General features: G+C 48.3%; 1 protein-coding gene across 1 annotated transcript in view; it reads right to left on the bottom strand.

The window, feature by feature from the left end:
* Nucleotides 1-264: 264 nt before the first annotated feature.
* LOC123753959 (adhesion G-protein coupled receptor D1) overlaps nucleotides 265-20679 on the bottom strand; it is a 47298-nt gene continuing 26883 nt past the window's right edge. Inside the window, exons 12-19 of the mRNA XM_045735984.2 lie at nucleotides 18782-18934; nucleotides 17790-17893; nucleotides 16807-17018; nucleotides 15961-16195; nucleotides 10801-10960; nucleotides 10596-10673; nucleotides 4821-4955; nucleotides 265-2683 (exon numbers count right to left, since the gene is read on the bottom strand). Coding sequence (XP_045591940.2) covers nucleotides 2639-2683; nucleotides 4821-4955; nucleotides 10596-10673; nucleotides 10801-10960; nucleotides 15961-16195; nucleotides 16807-17018; nucleotides 17790-17893; nucleotides 18782-18934 — 1122 coding nt within the window. The 3' untranslated portion in view covers nucleotides 265-2638. The remainder of the gene's footprint in view (nucleotides 2684-4820; nucleotides 4956-10595; nucleotides 10674-10800; nucleotides 10961-15960; nucleotides 16196-16806; nucleotides 17019-17789; nucleotides 17894-18781; nucleotides 18935-20679) is intronic.

The following is a 20679-nucleotide window of genomic DNA, read 5'->3' as shown; positions in this document are numbered from 1 at the left end:
GGTCCCAGGCAGGTGTATGTGAGCCCCTCACCGGTCCCAGGCAGGTGTATGTGAGCCCCTCACCGGTCCCAGGCAGGTGTATATGAGCCCCTCACCGGTCCCAGGCAGGTGTATGCGAGTCCCTCACCACGGCAAGGCGACACCACGGAGCTGTTTCTCTTTAAAACTACACACATTTTGTGTGCGTCTTATCATGCCAACTTAACCACATTATTCGTGATTATGTAAGGATTTAGGTAAACAAGAAGGTGACAAAACAGAAAAGCGATGCGCATGTTTTATTCCATTAGCCATAACTGTTGCCGGGCTGCTCACTGATCACATAAAATAGTTTAACATTTCCAAAGAACCTTTACATATGGTCTTAACACTTACCCCATATGACCTTACCCACTTACCCATGGCCTCAACACTAACCCATGGCCTCAACACTTATATATTATTCACACACTAATAAAGCTTCATAAGATAGATGAGAGGCAAGAATTATCAGCAGTAATAAGAGTGTAGACACAACAAGCAGGTCTAGCATGCGCAGCCTTAGTTCACTGTGCTACAGAGATGATACCTAGACCAGATACCTGATACCTAGGCCATGGGAGCCTGCCCGAAACGCTTTGCGTAATAGTGGCTTTAGGCATTGTATGTACTAGCTCTATCTATAAAGCCAACAAACTTTGTAAATCTCTTTATGTATGTACCTTACCTAAATAAAGATTATTATTATTATTATTATAGTCTAGCTTCTCTATGCTCATGTAGCTATATACATTTTACAGCATTAAGGTTCGTGAACGGAGCTTGATATGACAACATTGCAGCACATGTGCGTCTCTTATTGGCTTACCACTAATACCTGGCTGGCATTCCTCTTATATTATTGTCTTAGTGGATTAATGGACAGTTTCCAACATAATAAAAGTTTTGTGAATCAAAAGCAAAAATGTAGAAAATTGCTGTCATCATTTATAATCTACATCTACACATTGGAATGTCTGTGTTGTTTGCTCGAGGATTGAAGTCAGACGCTTGGGGTTAGCCTCACTCAACTTTGCACCTTAATTACCGTGGGGTACATGCCCAACGTAGTCGGGTTCGGGACGGCATAAGTGAAATGGAACCTCACGACGATTCTTTGATTATATTAATTGGATTAGGATGTGTTTCTTTGTGTTTTTCTTAGTATAATATTAAACATTACGCATTGATGTCCACAAAATTTAAATAATATATCACATTTTGACTACAATGGTATGTAATGTGTATTTATTACGTCATACTGTCCATCCCAGACACACGCCCCGTCCCGTGTTTGGAGAGAGAGAGGTTACCTTGAGGTTACCTTGAGGGGCTTCCGGGGCTTAGCGTCCCCGCGGCCCGGTCGTCGACCAGGCCTCCTGGTTGCCGGACTGATCAACCAGGCTGTTGGACGCGGCTGCTCGCAGCCTGACGTATGAGTCACAGCCTGGTTGATCAGGTATCCTTTGGAGGTGCTTATCCAGTTCTCTCTTGAACACTGTGAGGGGTCGGCCAGTTATGCCCCTTATGTGTAGCAGAAGCGTGTTGAACAGTCTCGGGCCTCTGATGTTGATAGAGTTCTCTCTCAAAGTACCTGTTGCACCTCTGCTTTTCAACGGGGTTATTCTGCACATCCTGCCATGTCTTCTGGTCTCATGTGATGTTATTTCTGTGTGCAGGTTTGGGACCAGCCCCTCTACTATTTTCCACGTGTAAATTATTATGTATCTCTCCCGCCTGCGCTCAAGGGAGTACAGATTTAGGCTCTTTAGTCGGTCCCAATAGTTTAGATGTTTTACTGAATGGATTCAAGCAGTAAAGGATCTCTGCACGCTCTCCAGGTCAGCAATTTCTCCAGCTTTGAAAAGTGCTGTCATTGTGCAGCAGTACTCCACTCTAGAGTACTGCTGCACAATGTCTGAGAGACAGACAGAGACAGATAGAGACAGACGGTTCGAGTCTTCGTGCCTAAGTGAATGAAATGTATTATCATAAGAACAGTTCTTATACAATTGGAGCATCACCCAACTTGTCCTTATATATAATATATCTTATATAAAGATATAATTGAGTCTCCCTTCAAGGTTTTCTATGTTTAAAGACAAACTCCAAATCATATGAACAAAAAACACACTAAATATTATACATCAATTTGAGATACAAGTATGAAGTGCCATCAACCTTGTTTGTTTGTCTGGATAAGTAACAGGCGTCTTCATAATTATTAACAGGACCTAAAGTCTTCTTGTTAGTGAAGCCTAGTCCAATATTTATCTGGTGGCAGTAAATGGAATATAACTACAATGTTGTGTTTCTTGCTGGAGACTGTGTCAGTTAGTGCTAGAGGGGTTACCCCTGAGCACGGGGCGGGGGATGACTCCTGCACCGTCCCTTACAGCTCTCAGGGGCGGGGGATGACTCCTGCACCGTCCCTCACAGCTCTCAGGGGCGGGGGATGACTCCTGCACCGTCCCTCACAGCTCTCAGGGGCAGGGGATGACTCCTGCACCGTCCCTCACAGCTCTCAGGGGCGGGGGATGACTCCTGCACCGTCCCTCACAGCTCTCAGGGGCAGGGGATGACTCCTGCACCGTCCCTCACAGCTCTCAGGGGCGACGCCTCAGTTGAGGTTCAGCGAGGTGTTCGACCACGACCTTTCACCAGCCTAAAAAAAAAAAATTAAATTTTGTGTATTTATTATTACAATAATTAATATTACTATAATATTAACACCAAAGTAATTATTACTATAATTAATATTAACACAACAATAATTATCACTAACAACACAATAATTAATGAGAAAATCCGAAGGGGCCGTGGTGAGGATTCGAACCTATGGGGGTGGGTGTTCCCAGGCAGACGTCCGAGACACTCAGGCCAAGACATGGTGAAAAGGATTACAACCTGGAGTTCTTCAAGATCTTCCTGGTATGTTCTCTTGAGTTTGTCACACACTTCTCTGTCATTCTCAGTGAATGAGTTATGTCTTATCAGGCGATGAGTCACAATAACATGGCTGAAGTATGTTGACCAGACCACACACTAGAAGTTGAAGGGACGACGACGTTTCGGTCCGTCCTGGACCATTTTCAAGTCGATTGAATCGACTTGAGAATGGTCCAGGACGGACCGAAACGTCGTCGTTCCTTCACCTTCTAGTGTGTGGTCTGGTCAACATATGTCTTATCATTTTCATTACTTGTTCCTTAACAGTTGTTTTCCTCGTGATGTAGTTGTGAAGCATTTTGTGTTGGGTTATTGCTTGGGTTGTAATGCCATTTTCAGACTGCTTTCCTGTTTCACCTGCACTTACTCTGAGGTGATCATCTCTGACCTACTGGTACTTCTCTCTACTGTTGTTCTTGTAGTCTTCTACGCCTTCATCCTTATGCCCTTTGCTTCCTGACGTCATTGTTAAGTCCTGGTCCCTTGCCCAAACGCTGTGTGTCTGTTAGTGGCTTTATGTATTGTATGTACTAGTTCTATCTGTAAAGCCAACATTATGTTTGTGACGCATCTTCTACGTATGAACTTTTACCTGAATAAACATTTTGATTTGATTTTTGATTTGATTTTGGACTTATCCCTTTCATTCTCCTCTCTCTCAAGAGGAACAAATTTACCAGCTGCTTCCAAGCATTTCTCGTGGAATAAGTCCATAATGCCTGTGAGGACGCCTAGGTCTTACCTCCCAATACATCTTTGACAGATGGTATCTTATTTTATCATACTCTCCCTTTTGGTATGCTATCTTTTTGTCATGGCATTTTTCCTAAAGAATAAATTCCTATACTTCCACAACATACTCAAGTGCCACTACACACAGTGATCGCTCGCTTGCAAATGGGGTAAGAAATTGATTTCCTTTATGTGTGTGACTCACTGTGTGAATACCAGGTCAAGCCTGGCAGGTCCGTCATGCTTAATTGTCGGTCCACTGACATGTTGACTTAGGAAGTTTCTCGTTACTTCTTCTACGAGAAGCTCTAGCTTCACGTATGGGTACCCGCATGGGGTTACTTGTTCTCATAATCTACTTCACCGTCACTGAAGTCTTCACTGATCAGGAGTCGAGAACCATTCCTGTTTGCAACAGTGGCAGCTCTTTCCAAGGTAGTAATAATATTTTATCATTTCTGTCAGACTCCTGCCTGGATTGTCTGCTGTTTTGCGGAAGATTATAGTTCACAGCTATCATCTTAAGCCCTCCCGTTGTTGTGGTTCCTGTTATATAGCCACTGAATCCTTCCAAATGTGGGATGACAGCTCCTTCAAAGTCAAGTCCTCTTGGATCAACAGGACATCTCCTCTGCCTGCCCTGACAACATAGTAGTCTTGGGGGAAAACAGTATTAGATGACTGGACTGTTTCATTTCTATAAGTGCAATTATTCTCCTTTATCCATTCCATGAGTTCATTTACTTTGTATGTAATTCAATCATTATTGGTATACATGACTTTAAAAGACACTTCCTTCTCTGCTTACTCATTATAAAATGTGCACAATGTGTGTGACGTCAATATGACCTGATAATATTCATGTCGGCACAGGCTTTTAAGGCCACTGGAGGGCTGGCTCATTGGAAGACCACATAGCATATATCTTTAAATAACACACTAGGCCTTCCTAGTGTGTGAAATTCCGTGGCACCCAACTGGTGCCAGCCTAATTACTTATCCAATAATATCCCGCATGGGCACGGCTGGCTGGCTGCGTACGTCACTGGCAATACTTATATTTACCCAGTGTGAGGAAGCCGGCCACAGGTGCGGGTGACGCTGGCCTGTGGGGTACTAACCTGAGGTGGGGCGGCGGGTGTGGTGGGGGGCTGTGGTGGTGTGGTGGGGGGCAGGCGCCTCTGGTCAGCAGGGGAGCCCAACCGTCTGGTGTCCTCCCCACTCCCCCTCCGGGCGTAGCTCAGTAGCATCTCCCTCTATAATAATAATTATTCACAATAAGGTACAATGGGTTGGTGAGATCACATAAGACTGGTACTCTCACCAAGCCAGTAACACGCAGCACTTCCCGCAGGCCCCTAACATATCAGGCAAGATGAACCATTGTGGCAAGGGTTTATAGCAACAATAACATAAGTTGCCAGAGGTGATTACACTGGTAAGGATATATGTCTTAAGTACTAATATTGGGGTAGTGGGTAGTACAAGGTTCAGTGGGAGTTTGAGGCACAAGGTAGGAAACTATGAGGAGGAAATTAGGTAATTTTTGGTGTTATTTTTGAATAAAGCAAAGGTACAAAATTCAGTATAAGTCGTCACATCAATAATGGGTTCGAGATCGATCACAAGTACAGTTTCTAAATTACGCAACTGACATGTGGAGAGCCGAGGTACACAGAAGGTAAGAGTAATAATGCCCAGCTGTAGAGACAGGAGTTACACACACTAATGAAGCCACTATTATGTACAGCGTTTTGGACAAAACATAAAATAAACACACAACAAATTTAACAAAGTGTGAGGGGGGGGGGGGTAAAACTCTTAACACTAACGAGAAGAAGGTTAACAAAATTAGAGCGTTCATGGAAATCAACAAATGAATGCAAGAAAGGTGACTGATATTTTAGCATAACAGGCATAGACTATTACAATATGGAGTCAGTTGACGTAGCAATTGTGCAGTAGTCTGTTTACATTAGTGAACACATGTTAGTCACATGGTAGTGCATACAGGTGATAAACTTCACGAGGGTCCCAAGTGTGGGAAGAGATTCAGTCAACCTGGCACAGTGGCGACCCCTGGTGCACAGTGGCGACCCCTGGTGCACAGTGGCGACCCCTGGTGCACAGTGGCGACCCCTGGTGCACAGTGGCGACCCCTGGTGCACAGTGGCGACCCCTGGTGCACAGTGGCGACCCCTGGTGCACAGTGGCGACCCCTGGTGCACAGTGGCGACCCCAGGTGCACAGTGGCGACCCCTGGTGCACAGTGGCGACCCCTGGTGCACAGTGGCGACCCCTGGTGCACAGTGGCGACCCCTGGTGCACAGTGGCGACCCCTGGTGCACAGTGGCGACCCCTGGTGCACAGTGGCGACCCCTGGTGCACAGTGGCGACCCCTGGTGCACAGTGGCGACCCCTGGTGCACAGTGGCGACCCCTGGTGCACAGTGGCGACCCCTGGTGCACAGTGGCGACCCCTGGTGCACAGTGGCGACCCCTGGTGCACAGTGGCGACCCCTGGTGCACAGTGGCGACCCCTGGTGCACAGTGGCGACCCCTGGTGCACAGTGGCGACCCCTGGTGCACAGTGGCGACCCCTGGTGCACAGTGGCGACCCCTGGTGCACAGTGGCGACCCCTGGTGCACAGTGGCGACCCCTGGTGCACAGTGGCGACCCCTGGTGCACAGTGGCGACCCCTGGTGCACAGTGGCGACCCCTGGTGCACAGTGGCGACCCCTGGTGCACAGTGGCGACCCCTGGTGCACAGTGGCGACCCCTGGTGCACAGTGGCGACCCCTGGTGCACAGTGGCGACCCCTGGTGCACAGTGGCGACCCCTGGTGCACAGTGGCGACCCCTGGTGCACAGTGGTGACCCCTGGTGCACAGTGGCGACCCCTGGTGCACAGTGGCGACCCCTGGTGCACAGTGGTGACCCCTGGTGCACAGTGGCGACCCCTGGTGCACAGTGGTGACCCCTGGTGCACAGTGGTGACCCCTGGTGCACAGTGATGACCCCTGGTGCACAGTGGTGACCCCTGGTGCACAGTGGTGACCCCTGGTGCACAGTGGTGACCCCTGGTGCACAGTGGTGACCCCTGGTGCACAGTGATGACCCCTGGTGCACAGTGGTGACCCCTGGTGCACAGTGGTGACCCCTGGTGCACAGTGGTGACCTCTGGTGCACAGTGGTGACCTCTGGTGCACAGTGGTGACCTCTGGTGCACAGTGGTGACCTCTGGTGCACAGTGGTGACCTCTGGTGCACAGTGGTGACCTCTGGTGCACAGTGATGACCTCTAGTGCACAGTGGTGACATGTAGTGCACAGTGGTGACCTCTGGTGCACAGTGGTGACATGTAGTGCACAGTGGTGACCTCTGGTGCACAGTGGTGACCTCTGGTGACCTCTGGTACACAGTGGTGACCCCTGGTGCACAGTGATGACCTCTGGTGCACAGTGATGACCTCTGGTGCACAGTGATGACCTCTGGTGCACAGTGATGACCTCTGGTGCACAGTGATGACCTCTGGTGCACAGTGATGACCTCTGGTGCAGTGGTGACCTCTGTTGCAGTGGTGACCTCTGGTGCACAGTGATGACCTCTGTTGCACAGGGATGACCTCTGGTGCACAGTGATGACCTCTGGTGCACAGGGATGACCTCTGGTGCACAGGGATGACCTCTGGTGCACAGTGGTGACCTCTGGTGCACAGTGGTGACCTCTGGTGCACAGTGGTGACCTCTGGTGCACAGGGATGACCTCTGGTGCACAGGGATGACCTCTGGTGCACAGGGATGACCTCTGGTGCACAGTGGTGACCTCTGGTGCACAGTGGTGACCTCTGGTGCACAGTGGTGACCTCTGGTGCACAGAGGTGACCTCTGGTGCACAGTGGTGACCTCTGGTGCACAGTGGTGACCTCTGGTGCACAGTGGTGACCTCTGGTGCACAGTGGTGACCTCTGGTGCACAGTGGTGACCTCTGGTGCACAGTGGTGACCTCTGGTGCACAGTGGTGACCTCTGGTGCACAGTGGTGACCTCTGGTGCACAGTGGTGACCTCTGGTGCACAGAGGTGACCTCTGGTGCACAGTGGTGACCTCTGGTGCACAGTGGTGACCTCTGGTGCACAGAGGTGACCTCTGGCGCACAGTGGTGACCTCTGGCGCACAGAGGTGACCTCTGGTGCAGTGGTGACCTCTGGTGCACAGTGGTGACCTCTGGTGCACAGTGATGACCTCTGGTGCACAGTGATGACCTCTGGTGCACAGTGGTGACCACTGGTGCACAGTGGTGACCTCTGGTGCACAGTGGTGACCTCTGGTGCACAGTGGTGACCTCTGGTGCACAGTGGTGACCTCTGGTGCACAGTGGTGACCTCTGGTGCACAGTGGTGACCTCTGGTGCACAGTGGTGACCTCTGGTGCACAGTGGTGACCTCTGGTGCACAGTGGTGACCTCTGGTGCACAGTGGTGACCTCTGGTGCACAGTGGTGACCTCTGGTGCACAGTGGTGACCTCTGGTGCACAGTGGTGACCTCTGGTGCACAGTGGTGACCTCTGGTGCACAGTGGTGACCTCTGGTGCACAGTGGTGACCTCTGGTGCACAGTGGTGACCTCTGGTGCACAGTGGTGACCTCTGGTGCACAGTGGTGACCTCTGGTGCACAGTGGTGACCCCTGGTGCACAGTGGTGACCCCTGGTGCACAGTGGTGACCTCTGGTGCACAGTGGTGACCTCTGGTGCACAGTGGTGACCTCTGGTGCACAGTGGTGACCTCTGGTGCACAGTGGTGACCCCTGGTGCACAGTGGTGACCTCTGGTGCACAGTGGTGACCTCTGGTGCACAGTGGTGACCTCTGGTGCACAGTGGGACAGTGAACCCCAGGGTGTGGGACAGTGAACCCCAGGGTGTGGGACAGTGAACCCCAGGGTGTGGGACAGTGAACCCCAGGGTGTGGGACAGTGAACCCCAGGGTGTGGGACAGTGAACCCCAGGGTGTGGGACAGTAAACCCCAGGGTGTGGGACAGTGAACCCCAGGGTGTGGGACAGTAAACCCCAGGGTGTGGGACAGTAAACCCCAGGGTGTGGGACAGTAAACCCCAGGGTGTGGGGCAGTAAACCCCTGGGTGAGGGTAAAGGAAATCCTAGAAGGTTGGGTGAGAGACGAGGTTTGAGGTAAAATACTATTCGTTCGAGCTCACTAATGGAAGTGTTGGTGTGGGGAGGGCATTGTTGGGAGGTTTTGGGGCTACTGGGGAGGGTTTGGGGTTACTGGGGAGGGTTTTGGGGTTACTGGGGAGGGTTTGGGGTTACTGGGGAGGGTTTTGGGTTACTGGGGAGGGTTTTGGGGCTACTGGGGAGGGTTTTGGGGCTACTGGGGAGGGTTTTGGGGTTACTGGGGAGGGTTTTGGGGTTACTGGGGAGGGTTTAGGGGTTACTGGGGAGGGTTTTGGGGATACTGGGGAGGGGTTTGGGGTTACTGGGGAGGGTTTTGGGGTTACTGGGGAGGGTTTTGGGGCTACTGGGGAGGGTTTTGGGGCTACTGGGGAGGGTTTGGGGTTACTGGGAGGGTTTTGGGTTACTGGGAGGGTTTTGGGTTACTGGGGAGGGTTTTGGGGTTACTGGGGAGGGTTTGGGGTTACTGGGGAGGGTTTTGGGTTACTGGGGAGGGTTTTGGGGCTACTGGGGAGGGTTTTGGGGTTACTGGGGAGGGTTTTGGGGTTACTGGGGAGGGTTTTGGGGTTACTGGGGAGGGTTTTGGGGTTACTGTTGAGGGTTTTGGGGTTACTGTTGAGGGTTTTGGGGTTACTGGGGAGGGTTTTGGGGTTACTGTTGAGGGTTTTGGGGCTACTGGGGAGGTTTTGGGGTTACTGTTGAGGGTTTTGGGGTTACTGGGGAGGGTTTTGGGGTTACTGTTGAGGGTTTTGGGGCTACTGGGGAGGTTTTGGGGTTACTGTTGAGGGTTTTGGGGTTACTGGGGAGGGTTTTGGGGTTACTGTTGAGGGTTTTGGGGTTACTGTTGAGGGTTTTGGGGCTACTGGGGAGGGTTTTGGGGTTACTGTTGAGGGTTTGGGGTTACTGGGGAGGGTTTTGGGGTTACTGTTGAGGGTTTGGGGCTACTGGGGAGGGTTTTGGGGTTACTGTTGAGGGTTTGGGGCTACTGGGGAGGGTTTTGGGGTTACTGTTGAGGGTTTGGGGTTACTGGGGAGGGTTTTGGGTTACTGGGGAGGGTTTTGGGGCTACTGGGGAGGGTTTTGGGGCTACTGGGGAGGGTTTTGGGGCTACTGGGGAGGGTTTTGGGGCTACTGGGGAGGGTTTTGGGGCTACTGGGGAGGGTTTTGGGGTTACTGGGGAGGGTTTTGGGTTACTGGGAAGGGTTTTGGGTTACTGGGGAGGGTTTTGGGGCTACTGGGGAGGGTTTTGGGGCTACTGGGGAGGGTTTTGGGGTTACTGGATAGGGTTTTGGGGTTACTGGGGAGGGTTTTTGGGTTACTGGGGAGGGTTTTGGGGCTACTGGGGAGGGTTTTGGGGCTACTGGGGAGGGTTTTGGGGCTACTGGGGAGGGTTTTGGGGTTACTGTTGAGGGTTTTGGGGCTACTGGGGAGGGTTTTGGGGTTACTGGGGAGGGTTTTGGGGTTACTGGGGAGGGTTTTGGGGTTACTGGGGAGGGTTTTGGGGATACTGGGGAGGGTTTTGGGGCTACTGGGGAGGGTTTTGGGGTTACTGGGGAGGGTTTTGGGGTTACTGTTGAGGGTTTTGGGGCTACTGGGGAGGGTTTTGGGGTTCCTGAGCTAGGTTTTGGGGCTACTGGGGAGGGTTTGGGGCTACTGGGGAGGTGTGAGGTAGGGGGTAGAGAAGGCGGGGGTGTAAGACAAGGTTTTGTTTACCCTTCGCTTGGCCTGGCCGGCGAGGACCATCCGGAAGCGAGAGGAGCCAGCGCCCAGACACAGCAGCAGCACCACGCCCTGCAACACAACAACACTCGCTACCATCTGCTTCAACACAATACAATTATCATATCATCAACAAACCTTCGGATATTACTCAACTGTCATATAGAGGATGGGTGTACAAGTGGGTCAGCTGACTCACCATCAAGCCGTTGAGGACTTGGAAGAAAGGATAGAGGTCGACCTTGAGGCCGAGCTGGAGGTAGGTGACGGTACCGACGGCCCAGGTCAGGGAGAAGTAGATGGAGAAGACAGCGGCCCCGAGGCTGAAGGAGCGGTAGTCTGATATGCCCGGGTTGTTCCTGAAGCAGCAACAGTAATGGAATTATAGTAAGGAGAGCGTGTTTCCTGGGCAGCGCCACTCATCCTTTGAGTGAGTGAGTGAGTGAGTGAGGAATGTACAACACTCCCCAATAGGAAGAAAACCCGCTGGGTTGTTCATGTTGTCACTTGTACCCAGACACAGCTGGGACTTGTTTAGCTATTTCATATGAACAGCTCATCAAACAAGAATTAACATTACCAATCCCTAAACTTACGTTATCTTGCGGGTGCAAAGCGGGGGGAATCTTTAAAGAATAGTATCTATATTTGACAAATAGTGTTTTTCTAATTCAAACAATGTGGGGTTTATTATTCTACACATTTCTAATGTATCTTAGATGTTCACATTCTCTCAGGTAGTGGTCAAGGCGGTGTCCGTCACCGTCACTACAGATTCTGCAACTCCGCTGCTCAACAATTGTTTCCAACCCGAATCTCCATGGATATTTGTATCCAAGACGGATTCTCGCTATTACTGATTCTCTCCCTCGTCCTCCTCCTCTTCGTCCATAATGACTGGGAGTGCCAGCTGCAACCATACTGTACCATCGTACACACTAACTGATTTGTGCTTCTATCCTCTGTCCTCAGTAACCTTTGTCACTATGAAGTTGCCTGATAATACCTTTAATTTGTAGAAGAGTCTTGTATTTGAGGTATTCCATGTGGTCTCCTTCAGCGCCTTCAGCAGCCAGCACATCTGCTCGTTCATGTCCACAGATTCCAACATGGGAGGGGACCCACAGAAATTTGATCACCCTTCCCTGATTGGTTAGTTCTCTCACAACTCTCCTGATTTCAATGACTATTACTTGGTTTCTGTCTTTTTTCCTAAGGCTTTGTAGTACTGCTTTTGAATCAGTACAGATCACTGAACTGTTGGTGTTTGTTTGAAGGAATCTTTACGACATAACAATGGCAATTAGCTCTGCTTGCGTTGAAGAAGCATAGGTGTCAATGCGCGCTTTTTCTTCACTACCGGTTTGAAAGGCATTATTCCTTATTACGACGTGCGGGAGATCAATTTCTAAACCTGGTGCAAGACTCCTTCCTCAAAAAACATGTGATAGAACCCACTCCAGGTAACAGCATTCTGGACCTTGTGCTAACATCAGAGGAGGCCATGGTCGATCACATTCAAGTAGGGGGAAAGTTCACCCCATCGTGTGATGACAATATTCTAAGATGGAACACAATTACAGAAACTCTCGTAAAGGTCCAGGATGATGACCTTCTACATTACCATCGAGGAAACTATCAGGGAATGAGAGAGGAATTGCTAAATACCTCACGAAGGGCGCTGACAGGCGATCTTGGCAGGGAACCATCATGGGAACATTTCAAAAAGGTCATTACTGAACTCGTACAAAGATTTGTTCCAAAAGAAAACAAAGGGAACAAGATGGATGACACAAGTAGTAAAAAGAGCGCTAATAATTAAGCTGACTACGGGCTCACCATAGTCCGTGCTACTTGAGACTTTTTGTTCCAGGTAGCAAATCTTAAACAACAACAACTAAACAGAACCTCTGGAGACGGTATAAATCTACGATGAACGTCATGGATTATGAGATATATAAAACCATTAAATTCAGCCACCCAGGAAATCAGATTTGCCTAAAAAAACTCCGAAAGAAAACTTGGCCAAAACATAAGGGAAGATCCAAAATCATTCTATGCATATATAAACTAAATAAATAATATATAAACATATATATAAACTATGAGACTAAAAGTCTCCCCTAAAAGATGAGACTAACCAAGTTATGTTGGATGATAAAAGGGCAGCAAATACTCTGAATAAATACTATACATCAGTGTTCACACTAGGAAGATTAAACGACATCCCATCACCCACACACACGTTTGAAGGAGGTGAAGAGAATGAATTACGTGATATACCCATTACACGCGACACAATCAGGAAGACCATTGACAAACTAAGACTCAAAAGCCCCAGGTGTGGACATTATGGATTCCAATCCAAAGTCGTAAAGGAACTGGCAAATGTACTGTGAACACCACTGAAACTCCTCCTCAGACAATCCATGGACCAAGGGATAGTTTACCTTGGAGTGGAAATATGCAAATGTCATCTCTGATTTCAAAAAAGTCAGAAAGAGCTCGGCAGAAAACTACCATCTGATCAGCTTGACATCACACATCTGCAAGCTCATGGAGAGAATCCTAAGGGAAGGAATCATTCATCATCTCACAGAGAACAATCTTGTAAAATCAACGCAACATGGGGTTGTTAAAAATAGATCCTGCCTCACTAACCTGCTCACAATTCTGGAAATAGTAACCGGATATTGAGACAAAGGACTTTCAGTAGATGTAGCTGACATGGACTTTGCTAAAGCTTTTGACAGGGTGCCACATGAGAGACTGGCAAGAATATTACAGACACATGGAATAAATGGGAGAATACTGGAATGAATAAAACAAGGGTTAAAACATAGAAAACAAAGGGTCGTGCTAAATGGGAATGAATCTGACGGGAGAAATGTGCTAAGTGGGGTGCCTCAGGGGTCCACTTTGGGGCCAACCCTTTTTGTCATATACATCAATGACATAGATGAGAATATCACAAACATCATCATCAAATTTACAGATGACACAAAGATCTATGGTAAAGTGAGAAGTGAGAGTGATATTGAGACCTTACAAAGAGATTTATATGAACTCCACAAATGGTCTGAAGACTGGCAAATGCTTTTTAATGTCGATAAATGCAAGAGCTTGCATGTGGGGGCATAACAACCCACACCACAACTACCAGATTGACAGCACCACATTACAACAGATTGGTGAAGAAAAGGACCTTGGAGTCAGGATCCATCATTCACTAAAAGTTGCACAACAAGTGGGAGCGGAAGTGAAAAAAAAACCTCACCAGACCTTGAGAATAATCATGAGTACATTTATCTTCAAGGAAAAGAAAGTAATCGTTCAACCGTACAAGTCTGTGGTGCGCCTCCACCTGGAGTATTGCATCCAGGCAGAGACCTCATCTTCAGAAAGACATAGCTGCTCTGGAGAAAGTGCAACACCGGGCAACAAAAGTCAATCCAGAGCTAAGTCATCTCCCGTACCAGGAACGGTTGAGTGCGACAGGGCTAACAACACTGCACACCAAACAGGTCAGGACGGATCTTATTGAAACCTTTAAAATACTGAATAATTTGGAGGATGTTGATCCGGATAATTTCTTCAAGAGGTCAGATGTAACACAAACAAGGAGCAACGGGTTCAAGCTCAATAAGCCACAATGTAACACTGAGAACAGGAGATGATTTTTCACCCACAGGGTTATTAACCCATGGAAACGCCTACCCGCCGAAGCCGTAAACGCCAATACTTTGCTGGCTTTTAAAATACAGCTGGAAAAGATCATCAGGGCAAATAGGCGGTGGGACTTTTGACAAGCCACCGGCTTCCTGTCCTCGTCGAGGCCACTAGTATTAGTGGCCCTCAGGTAAATCCTGGTAAATTACAGTGTATACTGTCCCAGCCGTGCTATTGGTGTTGGAAATTAGATAAACAGACTGTCAATTTGATCTTATTCATTTCCGGTTTGATTATAAATTTCTTCAAGATATTTATGCTTCATTTCTTGTGGTATCATGTTGGACTTTTTCATTGTCATCTCGTATATAATAATCTTACATGGGTCATCCTCCCAGGAGGGGGGGGGGATAACGCGCCTAGAGGCAGGACTTGCTCAAGCAGGTGAACACACACAGAAATCACAATAGCGTGGTACATCAAATGATCAAATCCACAAGGGCCGTGATGAGGGTTCGACCCTACGTCCGGGATGATCCCAGACGCGCCTTAGTCGACTGCACCAAGACATGGGTAAAGGAATTACAACCGGGAGTGCTACTGTCCTCACACGGATCCCGCAGCCTCTCTTTTACCATGTGGCCAAAATGTCTCGACTTAAGAATTGCCCCGGACAACATTGACAAAGATCGGCTAGAAACTGGACTAACGCACAAAATTACAGAAAATTAAGTTTTGTAACTCTGCAAATCTATTTCTGTAATTATTGGCTGTCTGGAAATCTCGTAATAACAGTAAAAACAGTATATTCATCGACATATTTATACGAGTTATTGTTTCCTGTGAGTACACTTGCTGAAGCAGCTGATACAGCGCGCACAGCTCTCAACACCACACACACACACACACACACACACACACACACACACGCGCGAGCCTCATGTGAGACATCCTGACATCGTCGGGGCACCAACACAGCTCTCAACACCACACACACACACACACACACACACACACACACACACACACACACACACACACACACACACACACACACACACACACACACACACACACACGAGCCTCATGTGAGACATCCTGACATCTTCGGGGCACCAACACAGCTCTCAACACCACACACACACACACACACACACACACACACACACACACACACACACACACACACACACACGAGCCTCATGTGAGACATCCTGACATCGTCGGGGCACCAACAGTTCATTTTTTATGTTTAATATAAACCAAAACTTATAATTTCACGTTCACATTTGTTGCTAAACTACTATTTATAAATTGTTATTTTTCAATTATCTTGTTAAAAATTTGACTTACATTTTTTGTTAGGGGTTTCTAAAAGGCTTTTATTTATTTAAATCTATGTTATACTTTTGTTAATAGCTGTTCTATTTATTTCAATAAAAATAAGTTATTAGTCCTCTAAACAGATTTTAAAGACTTTAACAGTGATTTCAAGCATTTCTTTTCTTTCTCCATAAAAATGGTAAAATGCAAAAGTAATAATAAGAATGCTAAACCGCAGTATAATTTGCGGGTTACCATTCTCTGGGCACACGACATACAATTTTTTTAAGATTATTGACAATTTGGGCAGACGTTGTCATGAAGCCTGAAGGACTGTAGCAGTCAACATGTACACAGCCAGACTCACCTGAGGGAAGCAGTGCGCATGTTGAAGAAGATGACGACGCCGCAGAAGAGGCCGACGCAGCAGAAGGCCACCTGTGGGCTGAAGAACAGCAACTTGGGGAAGTTGTTGAAGGAGATGAAGCAGCGAGGGTCGGTGCCCAGGTCCTGGAGGAAGAAGGTGTAGCCCAGACCCACGGAGACCAGTGTGATGCCCACGCTCAGGCACCCGTAGCACCCCAGGCGACCTCCGATGATACCTGTCACACCCCCACCAACATCATCAAACATTTAAATATATTCAATTGTAATTCAGTATGTAGTATTCACTCGACATTCATATACACTGACCTGCTGTGATGCAGTTGAAGGTAGCATGGCCAATCATGGCCACCCAGGCCCCAGCATACACTGACCTGCTGTGATACAGTTGAAGGTAGCATGGCCAATCATGGCCACCCAGGCCCCAGCATACACTGACCTGCTGTGATACAGTTGAAGGTAGCATGGCCAATCATGGCCACCCAGGCCCCAGGATACACTGACCTGCTGTGATACAGTTGAAGGTAGCATGGCCAATCATGGCCACCCAGGCCCCAGCATACACTGACCTGCTGTGATACAGTTGAAGGTAGCATGGCCAATCATGGCCACCCAGGCCCCAGCATACACTGACCTGCTGTGATACAGTTGAAGGTAGCATGGCCAATCATGGCCACCCAGGCCCCAGGATACACTGACCTGCTGTGATACAGTTGAAGGTAGCATGGCCAATCATGGCCACCCAGGCCCCAGGATACACTGACCTGCTGTGATACAGTTGAAGGTAGCATGGCCAATCATGGCCACCCAGGCCCCAGCATACACTGACCTGCTGTGATACAGTTGAAGGTAGCATGGCCAATCATGGCCACCCAGGCCCCGGCACACAGGTAGAGGAAGTGGAGGACGGTGCCGAAGGCCGTGCACATGTGCCTGCCGTCCCTGACGGAGGGCAGGTCACTCAGCACCATGAACAGGCTGGCCACCAGCAGCGTCCCCGCCAGGGTCATCCCCATCAGGTGGAACTGCTCCTTCAGGTCCCTGTACAGGTGACAAGTGCTACTTAAACCTTGGGATTTTTATCGTCTTGTTTAGCTGCTACTCAAGGTGTTGCTTGACTATTACTCAAGGTGTTGCTTGACTGTTACTCAAGGTGTTGCTTGACTGTTACTCAAGGTGTTGCTTGACTGTTACTCAAGGTGTTGCTTGACTGTTACTCAAGGTCTAAGTGTATCTTTGAGTTGCAACTAGAGTGTGTTTGGTGTGTTAGATGTTTGAGATAATGAGAGTGGAAGTGGTAAGTACACCTTCTACAGGTTTCTCACACCAGAAGCACCAGAGTGCAAGTGGCAGGTGTTGACATACAGTGTCGTCAACACCTGCAACACCAGAGTGCAACGAACACCTTGCAACACACATTAACAAAACATAAGAGTTGTTTAATAAACTGATTACACGAGAGTTAAACAGGTGTTAAATAAGGAAGTTGCAGTAAAGAGGAGGTGACAGCACAACACAAGTGGTGTAATAAAGACACATTATATATTTATATTATAAATGTAATATAAGTAATCTATAAAACATATATATATATATATATATATAAAGGTTTTAGCCATTACGACTATAAAGCACTGACAAGGCTTCAGGATAAGGATTTGGGATGGGACGGGGGAAATGAATGTTGCCCAACAACTTGGACGGTCGAGGATTGAACGCCGACCTCCATGAAACAGACCATTGCTCTACCGCCCAGCCCAAGTGGTTGGCCCACGTATGTGGGAGAAAATATACAAATAAGTGGCGGCTGACCCTGAGAAGGCGACGACGAGGATGAAGAGGAGGAGACAGAGCGCCGAGACCCCGTACAGGACGTACCGTAACAGCCTCATCCAGGACGCCTCCGCCGGCAACACCTGCGGAATTACCTCCATTATAATACCTTCCTGTGCAGGCGACCAGTCACAATAACCTGGCTGAAGTATGTTGACCAGACCACACACTAGATGGTGAAGGGACGACGACGTTTCGGTCCGTCCTGGACCATTCTCAAATCGATGACTTGAGAATGGTCCAGGATGGACCGAAACGTCGTCGTCCCTTCACTTTCTAGTGTGTGGTCTGGTCAACAAAACCTTTCTACATCACTATATATATTATTGCATTTACAATATACATTGATGGGTTAAGCCTATTAACCAAGCATTATAGGAGAAAGAACCCCACTGATATATGAGCACAGTATATCAGCTCTTGTTCCTAGGGGCAGTAAGTGATATTTCTGATTGTTTATGCCTCCAGAGTGTAGGGTATGGCGGTTATTCCCCTTAAGCTCCGTTATGACCTTTGCCCCAAGGTCAGAGCAGCGTTAACAACATGTTTACACCAGTGGTTACACAGGTTACATCATGTTAGACTATGGCACCACAGGTTACATCATGTTAGACTACGGCACCACAGGTTACATCATGTTAGACTACGGCACTACAGGTTACATCATGTTAGACTACGGCACCACAGGTTACATTATGTTAGACTACGGCACCACAGGTTACATGTTAGACTACGGCACCACAGGTTACATCATGTTAGACTACGGCACCACAGGTTACATCATGTTAGACTATGGCACCACAGGTTAGAGGTTAGTGTATGGGGGTTGATTTAGAACAGGAGTGGTTCGATCAATATACAAGAAGTGATGTCTGGATGAGTTATGAGAGCACGGGGTAGGGTAGTAACCGCAGGATATCTCCAGCAGGTGTTGGGATGCAAGAGGTAGGCCCTACACAGCCTATACATACCGCGGGTTCGACCTCCTCTGCGAGGATGGCGTACTTGCCGGCCTGGGCACAGCTACATTTGGTGTAGTCGTCGGCGCCGGTGAAGACTCGACACCCGCTCTTGTCCCAGCCGCTCAGCTCCGGGTTCCACCACACACAGTGACGGATCGACGGCTGCAAGCAAAGTGCCGTCAGCTCAAGTTGCTACTTTTGTAATTAACATAAATAGGTACACCCGCATTTCTACGGCCATTCTACTAAGGTTACAGAGGTTAGTGTAAGAAAACTGGCTACATGATAGTACAATACTTTGTGATGATGCTTCCACCATGTTGGTAACACAGGTTTCCAAATATTCGTACTGAACTAAACTTCCTCACCTTACAGCGATTATTACAGGCTCTGATCTAGTCTCATAGCTTCAGACCTTCCTTCTATCTGGCCGAGTGGTACACGTAGTCCACCGACGACCCCTGGACATGACGGAGCCATGCACGCCAAGCTTCCTTAACCTCTCCCCGTGCGGTAGTGCGTCAATAACACGGCCTCACCCTTCATGCTATGTTGGATTCTCTCGAAGGAACCACTGTCCACTCTAACACGGTGAACAAAACAGCGTGCCATGACATACATCGTGGCCTCACCTGGGCCATAATTGCATTGTGATGTGTGTACGTTTATTGGTGATACAACTCGTTATAAACTCAAATATTGTGTTTGCTTTGTTACTGGTTGGCACACTGTGGCCTCGGCACTCCGCCAGTCACAACCAACATGGAAGGACTCGCCTAAGCTACTCTATCCTTGGATGTATTTGTCTATATTAAACTTACTTGAATAGAATTGAATGGGGTTATCAGCAGAAAGCGCCAGTTTCGATTATATGGCACTTTGAAGAGATGAGGAATGAATTCCATTCACCTAGGGTCTAGGAGACTTTTCAGGATATGAAGCGACTTTATGATGAGATTTGGGTTGGGACGGGGGTAAAGGAATGGTGCCCAACCACTTTGACTGTCAGGGATTGAACGCGACCTGCATGAAGGGAGACCGTCGCTCTACCGTCCAGCCCCAAGTGGTTGGGCATAAACTTACTCTAACTTGAACCAAGAAGTCTCTTTTCGAATCCGCTTTGCCTAAATCTGCATCATTGACCTGCCAGACGGCGCCGTAATAATTTACCAAGCTCAGGTCCTGGCATTTATCTGTACTGAATATCGTTCCAGTTCACGACTCTCCCCGCGTTCGTGTCAGTAATGTCATATTGATATTACTGTTCACCTCAACATGTGGGTAACCTTAGAACACACAGGTGTTGCCTGGAACACAACACCAGCGACCCGGACAATGGTCTGGAATTGATGAATAAATAACTGGGTAGAAATCTGAATAAAGAACGTCTTTTCAGAAACAGGACACGTATTGATAGCTTCCTTAGCGGCAGTGTCCGCACCCTCATATAAGGTAATACAAATACGGCTGGAAGCCTGCATAACTGTTTTAAATTTACTAAGATAAGAAACAGCCAATATTGGATTTGGACTACCAGGATGCACAGGATTAATTGACTCCAGAGCCATGATAACACTGCTAGTGTCAAACACATGGACAAAGGATCGCTGACGCGGGAGAAGCAGTAGAAGAGCATACAGAATCGCACGAGTTCAGCCGTGAAAATGCTGCTAGCCTCCGGAGGCAGGCGGCATATAGGCATCTCTATAGTATTTGTATATTGTATAGGCGGCATTTCCGTAGTCTGGAAAGACTACGGAATAGATAAAACCATCTGCAGACTTAGACTCTGAACAGGCCAACGAGGGCGAAGAAAAATGTTTAAGGAAAAGGCCTTTCATAACAATAGGAATGGCAGACATTTTTACCATGTGGGTCAAAGTCTTGCAACACTGTGCAAATGGGAG

This window comes from Procambarus clarkii, chromosome 1 (assembly GCF_040958095.1).
Source record: "Procambarus clarkii isolate CNS0578487 chromosome 1, FALCON_Pclarkii_2.0, whole genome shotgun sequence".
Lineage (NCBI taxonomy): Eukaryota > Metazoa > Arthropoda > Malacostraca > Decapoda > Cambaridae > Procambarus > Procambarus clarkii.
Note: the sequence above shows the minus strand (reverse complement) of the source record. Positions and strands in the feature narration are given on the sequence as shown.